Source organism: Octodon degus, unplaced genomic scaffold, assembly GCF_000260255.1.
Source record: "Octodon degus isolate 3935 unplaced genomic scaffold, OctDeg1.0 scaffold00113, whole genome shotgun sequence".
NCBI lineage: Eukaryota > Metazoa > Chordata > Mammalia > Rodentia > Octodontidae > Octodon > Octodon degus.
In genome coordinates, this window is record NW_004524689.1 from 3728264 (window position 1) to 3735866 (window position 7603).

Genomic DNA, 7603 nt, shown 5'->3' on the forward strand with positions numbered 1-7603 from the left:
TTTTTTTTATTTTTTGGCTGAACTGGGGATTGAACTCAGGCCCTTGCGCTTGCCAGGGAAGCACTTATTCCACTGAGCCATTTCCCGGCCCTGCTTATATTTCAATTTAAAATCCAAGACAATAATGAAGGGTGGGCCGGCCAAATAGTTCAGTGGATTAAAGCGCCTGCTTAGGCATCAGCCGGGTGTGCCATGCTGGCCCGGTCCCTCGGGGCGGGGCGTGCTGAGAGGCGGCTGAGACTGGGTGTGATGGCACACGCCTATAATCCCAGCTCTTGGGAGGCTGAACACCGGCGGATCACTACAAATCCGATCTACATAGTGAGACCCTGTAGACCCTTACTAAAATACCCCCCCAAAAAAGATAATAATAATGAATGGCAACCAGTGTCCTATCTGCTACCATACCTGGGTCCCGATACTCCAGTAGAACCAGCCCACATAGGATGGGTGCCGGAACCAGGCGTACACCCCGCTTGTCACCAGCGTGTGGGTGTCCGACTTCTCATTCTGCACCACGTGGTTGAAGTTGGAGCCGGCCGTGAACATGGCAGCCTTGCGCAGGCACTCTCCAAAGACCACCATGAGCAGTCCCGTGGCACTGAGCCAAGTGATCTGCTTCAGCTCTGCGGAGAGACCACAGGGGCCACGGGACTGAGGACAAGGCACTGTCCAGCCTCCCCCTTCACTGCTTACACGGAGCCAATTTCTTTCCTCAAAGACAGAAACCTTAGAAAACATGCCCAGGGTAATAAGCGGTCTTCAGCACATTAAAATGGAAGGAGAGAAAACAGCACTGGACGCTGCTCTTCACTCATTTACATTAAAGTGCCAACTGCAAAGCAGTCTTCCCCTCCAAGGCTGGTGGGTGCTTGGCTCTCCTTCCAGGCTGTGTCCTTCTCTTTGGACAAGCACAGAAGAGAAAAGTGGAGAAGGGACCGGGTTTCCACCCAGAATCCTGGGAGCCATAGCCACTGTTTCCGCAGCTCTGGAAAAGGCCAATTTCAGAGCGGGCTCCAGATGTAGACGTTTTTGCTAATAAAAACTTCACGTGCGACCCATCCCAGGGATGGCACTGTAGATGATGCGTTGTATTATGCAAGGCCTAAAGGAAAAGGTCAGCATGTCCCCGATTCAAACTCCAGAGAGGGAACTCTCAAGCAGAGCCCGTCCTTCATAAATAGCTTAGTGAGGAGGACAGAGGGCTGGGGATAATCGCTCAGGGGGATTAGGCCTGAAAGGTGAAACAATGTCACCATCCTCCGCATGTACAGCAGCTGCCCTTCTCGCTGCCAGCAGGGAAAGTAGGGCACACTAACCTGGCCAAAAGATATTTTCAAGTGTGAACTCTATCCAAGAAGAAAGAGCAGCAACCGTGTACTCCAGGCTGTGATTCAGGAGGAAGGAATCCAAGGATAGGCTTTTGGGATTATTGACAGCTGTCACCAAGTACTCAGAATAGTGGAACAATGACAGCGAGCACACATACCTATTTAAAAAGAAACAGTGGTAAACTGGGGCAAGGGAACCGAGTTAGCCGGACATATGAGTAGATCTAGATCTGACTGTCCCTAATTCTATGACAAGGTCCTGTTAACTCTGCCTGCAGGGACACCAGGTGCCCACCCATATGCGAAGCATTTACTCCTTCTGGTTTGTAGAAAGTGGGATTTTTAAGTGGAGTTGTCATGATCTCGAATGTCACAGACAAAAAAACCCAAACAACCTCCATAAGTGAAGAAGATACTACGGGCTTTTAAGTCCTTGTAAAAAAAATGACAATATACATTTTAAAATGAAAGGAAAAATAGCAACATAAAGTAGTGATGTATGTTGGAAACAAAATTGAACAAAACTAATAAAATAATTGCAGCAAAGAAGGATTAGATGGCTCGGCATACTGATAATAGGAGATAAAGCTCTTTACCTTGAAGCCATGGTTCATATCCAGGTCAGAGACTAGAAGGCTCAAGGGACTGAAATCATAGTGTAGGGGAAAATCCTACCGTGGCTGGGGGTGCACTAGCCGTGACCTAATAGAAATCGGAGATGGAAAAGGCTTAGGAAGGCCAGCCAGAGTCTCGTCCCTTCCCATCACCAAGGACCTGCACCCCTTCCGGAAAGGGCTCAGCACCTCACTGAACGCTGTCCCAGCAGCTGCTGTGAGGGCACCTTTGGGGACAGTGCCAGGGAAACCCGTGTGTCTGCAACAGAGTCAACCAAGCTGTGGGCATCTGGGTGGTACACAGATAGGACCCTAAACAGCCTTCTGCCTGCCCATCAGACATAGGAGACAGGGACACGGAAATGCCACTACTGACCCTCTGTGCTGTCCACCCTCGCCTCAACACCATCACCCTCAGGACTTCTTACCAGCCAAAGTGATTCCAGGAGGACTGGCTAAAACTGAGCAGCACTCCGCACCCAAACACGAAGCCAAGGAAGCAAGCTCGGATGGCTATCTGCAACGGACCCAAAGGAAGCCCCATCACTGGCTGCGCTCAGAGTGCAAACCCAGCTGATGACTTTCCTGGGATAAGCAGGTCACTGGCAAGCAAAGGCAGCCCCTTGGTAAAGGGGGGCTACCTAGGTTCAAATCCTGCACCAGACCCCTCTGGCCACAGGGTGTTGTATTTCAACTCTCTGACCTCGTCGCGTTCTTCCACACCACGGTAACAATCTTACCCGCCTTTAGGACTGCTGTGAAGTCCACCTGTGTGTAAGCGACGCGACATACAGTAGCGGCTGTCATTGTCATTATTGCTGTTACTAGCATCAGGATTGTGGGGAAACTGCTTAAAAGTTTGTCCAGCTTGGGCCGAAGTTCCCAAGCCAGCGACTCTGGTCGGGACACCTGAGATTCAGTGCCCTGCCTCCCCCGAGGACTTGGTTCTTTGACCTGGCAGCAAGCGAGACCCCACACCACACATTACATAAAAGAGCTCGCGGGCTCGCTCGCTCCCACCCCCTGCGCAGCTGCCGCAGCTGCAGAGCGACACTAACGGCAACGTAACACCCACGGCCGGGAGAGGCACGCTTCTGGGGGAGACAGCCCTGGACCGCGGGGACAGGTGGCCAAGCGCAGGCCGGCCGTGCGGGACCCCGGGTGGCCCGAGCCCCGCCTGCCGGGTCCCCGAGCCTCACCCCGGCTCTTTACCAGTGCGGCCCCGATCCGGAGCCCAGCCCCGACCCCGGCCCCGCCTGCCCGGTCCCGAGCGCGACCCTGCCCGGCGCGCACCTGGTAGCGCGGCGGCCGGTAGAGCAGGAGCAGCAGCGCGTTGAGCCCCGCCACGTACAGCGCCAGCCCGGTGCGGCCCTGCAGGCCGGCGCGCGTGAGCAGCGGCAGCGCGAGCACCGAGGCGCCCAGCAGGAAGGTGGCCAGGCTGAGGCGCGCCTCGGAGCCCGGCGGAGCCCGCGCTGCACAGCCCGCCATGGCGCTGGGCGGCCGACCAGCCGGCGACAGACTAGCAGGGGCGGACGGTAGCCCGGGAAACTCTCCGGCAGCGCCTGCGCACTGCGCCGCTGATGCTAGCCGGGAAGGGAGCTGCCCGGAACTGCGCGCCTCCTGCAAGCTCTCGCGAGAACGCCACCAGAGGCGGTCGGTGGCCGGAATTTGGCAAGAGTGTGCCGCCCGCCCCGCCCCGCCCCGCCCCGCCGGCCCCGCCCTTCCGGCCGCTCTGGGACTCCCAGGCCAGGGCCGCTCGGAGCTGGGCTGGGAGGGCTGCTGAGGGCTCGTGCCAAGAGTGGGTCCCAAACTCAAGAAAGTTCTGGTCCCAATAAACAACTCGAGCTTAGAAACGACCCCCTTCCCGGCCCGCTCTTCTTTGCACAGGCGCAAGTGGGGTCTGCGGGACCCCGGGGTGGGGTGGAGGATGTGGGACGGCGTAGGCGATGTCCGGGTGTGCTGCGGTTTTTACAAAAACAGTACTTTGTGGTGCGATCCCGCTTTCACTTGCGGGAAATAGAAGCGTGCACGTGAGTCTAGGGAAATGGTGGAAATTTAGCCACCGCAGTCTTCACTTTCCACCTGTGTCATCCCGGCCGCCAGTCGGAAGGCTGAGGCAGGAGGATGGCAAGTCCAAGGCCGACCTGGGCAACTTAGCGAGACCCTGTCTAAAAATGTAGAAGGGGCTGGAGTTGTAACCCAGGACTGAGGGCTTTACTCCCCAGTACAGCAAACTAAATAAAAAAAATTTACGGTGAGTACATTTGAATTCCTGTCCCCTGCCTACAGCATTTTGAGGTGTGCATTGTATCATTGTTAATAATCTTCACCCCCAAGCTATAGGACCCCAGACTTTATTCTTATCAAACAGTAAGACTGTGCCATTGATCTCTCTTCCGGCTCTAAATGCCCTTACCCGAGGGAGCCCGGAGAGCTGCAGCGAAGGGCAAGGAGGGAACAGGCTAGGGCCGTGCAGGGTGGAAGAGAGAACAGCCAAGGACTGGGTGGGCAAGGAGACACGGGAGCGGCGGGGCTGCGTGGAGAAGATGCTGGGTCCCTGGGTCCCTGAAGGATTGGCAGCGCCTGCTGCTGGAAATGGAGGTGAGGCGGGGGGACTCTGGGACTGCACTGGAAGGGCAGAGGCTGGGCGAGGAGAGGATGGAGGGCAGTGGCTTCAGTGTGGAGGCTGCAGCGGGAACCCGGTGTCCGAGCCCCTGGCCTCTCCACTGTCCCTGCAGGGCCTGGTGTCTGGCGCGTGGATGGAGCCTGGCACACGCTGCAGTCGGGCTCTGACCGCCGACACTCAGTGCCGTGAACTTCTGCTTTCTGCAAAATGAGGGCCCTGCTTCCATGGTATTTGTGCCCTAAAGCCCGAGACCGTGTTGAAATGGTCCCCAAGAAACCTTGGCTGAACTTGTGTGATGGAAATTGGAGAGAGAATATTTTGAAAACCAGTTTCCGAGTTGCAGTGCCGTTTAAGGAGGCCGAGGTATTACTGTGGGCTGGGAGGTATTATTACTGTGGCCTGGGGGCTGGGAGAGAAAGTCTCAGGTCTGTTCTCCGCTTCTCCTGGTCTCCCTCCGCCACACCCGGGACTGCGCCTCTGCGCCGGGACACCTCGGGGCCACTAGAGGGCGCTCGGCGCACCTTCGCGTGGGGGTGGGGCGGGAGCTTGGTCCTTGGGGCCCAACCCCACCCCTGGGAAAAGCACCTCCTCCATCCCGGGCGCTCGTTCTCCACATTCCTAGCCGCCTGGATGATCTCGGAAGACTCTTGCCATTCTCTCTAGGACGTAAAGCAACGTGTGACCCGACTGGAGGGCTGTCCTCAGACCCACCCTGGAGACCGGAAAGGAAAGGGACACAGTGCCCTCCCGGGCGGGCCAGGATCCAGGGAACCAGAAGTTTTAGAAGTTGCTGGAGTTTCTAAATTTGTCAGGACCCAGAGCTTACTGAGTTATGAAGCACATAGACTAAAAGGCAAATCTAGGCACACGTAGGCATGCATGTGTGTGGCGGAGCGGTCACACACACACACACACACACACACCTGCCTTCCCACCAGAGGGGAAAGCAAGCTGATCAAGCCCACAGAGTACCCAGCCCTCCGGTTTCAGGGGCACAACAAACCTACCAAAATCTAAGGAAGAAGGGGGAAGCTACTCGGCCCTGGGAGACCGGTTTGCCTTTCCTTGGAAATAAGCATTTGAAGGCGTTTTGTTCTAGGCGCTTCAGGCAGGCGCAAAGGGGGCCTTTTCTCATGCAATGGGGGCCTCTACCAGCCCTCTCTTCTTCCCTCCCCAGCTGCCCTCCCACCACAGACTAAAGCTGCCTTCCGAGGCCCAAGTGGGCTCACTCTTGTGGTCGGCCCTCGGGACCACCTCCATAGTTGCTGGCTGAACCCAGGGCTGAGCTGACATTAGGCTTCCAGATCTTAAACAGTGCGGACGTGTGGGTGTCCCCGTGGGATGAGGCGATCTTGCATCTCAAGGCTGGATGGATTACCAAGCATCTCACCCCAGACAACATCTTCCCAGGATGAAAGTTTGTTTCTGTCCTAGCATTATCTGAGCCTAACCCAGCAGGAGAAAGATCCAGGAAGCTCTGGCCTCTTCCTCCTCCTCACTATGAGTGCAAAGTCAGTCTTTTGCTGTTTTTGGCTTTTTGGGACAGGGTCTCCACATGTAGTTCAGACTAGCCTTGAGCTGACTTTGTAGCACAGGCTGGTCTTGAATTTGCAACAATCCTCCTGCCTTAGTCTCTCAAGTTCTGAGATCACTGGTGTGCACTACCACGCCCAACTTTGTTGTTGTTGTTGAAACAGAATCTCAATATATAGTTTAGGCTGGCTTTGAACTCACCATGTAACCCAGGCTCACCTCGAACTTGTGCGATCCTCTTGTCTTAACCTCCAGAGGGTGTTGGGATTATAAGCATGAACCAACAGTTCTGTCTTTTTTTTTTTTGGAACTGGGAATCGAACTCAGGACCTCGAGATTGTCAGGCAGGTGCCATGCCTCTGAGCTATCTATACCTTTGGCTCAGTCAGCTCCAGTCAGTCGTTTTTTTTTTTTGTTTTTTTTTTTTTTGAGAACCTCTCTGCAGCAACTAATTATAGGTCTTCAGCCTGTCTATGTGTTCACTTGGTAGCCAGGAGGGGATCAGGAAGGCCCTGGCCAGCCTGGACCCTGCTCACCCCAGGAGACACCCCCAGGTTTTCAGAGGTTTGCTTTGCCTTGCTCTGGCCCTTGCAGGCTGGAGCATTGAAAGGCTCTTCTCTGCAGCCTAGAAGCAGGTCAATGACGCGTGATTTATAGCACACCAGCCCAGAGTGCCTAAGTTCTATCTGCACAAAGGGGCCGGGTAAATATTTAAAGATTAGAGCCAGTTGGGGAGAAATACAAAAGGCTGGCATAATGGGAGTGTCTCTTGGAATTCACTGTCCCTGCACTGGGCCAGCCTGGTCAGCGTTGATGCACTCTCTGCAGTCCCAGCCTTTGTCCCTTGCAGGGTCCTGGGCTGCCAGGCTACTGGGACTCAACCGAGCTAAAGAGAGTTAAACAATCACAGCCTCTCCAGCTCCATCTGGAGACAATTGGCTGGCCATTTCGGGGCTTTTGCTGTGTCCCCATAGTTAATTACATGGAGCAATCACTTTTCCCTTTTGAAAGGCATCATGGAGGGGTTGAGGGGAAGAACACATTTCTCCCTTCCGTTCCTAGCATCTACTGTAGCTTGCACAGGGCTCAGCAGTTAGCTGTGTGTGTGTGTGTGTGTGTGTGTGTGTGTGTGTGTGCAGAAGATCAAACTTGGGACCTTGTGCTTGCCAGGCAGGCACTTGTGACATTGAGCTATATCCCAGAATGCAGTTAGCATTGTTCTATTTTTTATTTATTAAATGTTCTATATTTAATTTAATAATTTTTTTATATTTTTGGGAAGGGTCTACAGGGTGTTCAGGGTCTCACTACTAGATCAGACTCATATTGATCCCCAAGAGCTGAGATTACAGGCATGTGCCATCACACCCAGTCTCAATCTCAGCAAGCCCCAGGGGCGGGGCCGGCAGGAAAGGCCCGAACCCCGGCCCCTGCACCTGCTTGCAGGGGCTTTAATCTGCTGAGCTATTTGGCCAGCCCTTCTTTTTTTTTTTTTTTTT

General features: G+C 54.6%; 1 protein-coding gene across 1 annotated transcript in view; it reads right to left on the minus strand.

The window, feature by feature from the left end:
- The window catches only part of Icmt (isoprenylcysteine carboxyl methyltransferase), an 8344-nt gene extending 4825 nt beyond the window's left edge, over window positions 1-3519 (minus strand). Inside the window, exons 1-4 of the mRNA XM_004639621.2 lie at window positions 3239-3519; window positions 2374-2462; window positions 1320-1489; window positions 409-626 (exon numbers count right to left, since the gene is read on the minus strand). Coding sequence (XP_004639678.1) covers window positions 409-626; window positions 1320-1489; window positions 2374-2462; window positions 3239-3433 — 672 coding nt within the window. The 5' untranslated portion in view covers window positions 3434-3519. The remainder of the gene's footprint in view (window positions 1-408; window positions 627-1319; window positions 1490-2373; window positions 2463-3238) is intronic.
- Between the last annotated feature and the right edge of the window lie 4084 nt (window positions 3520-7603).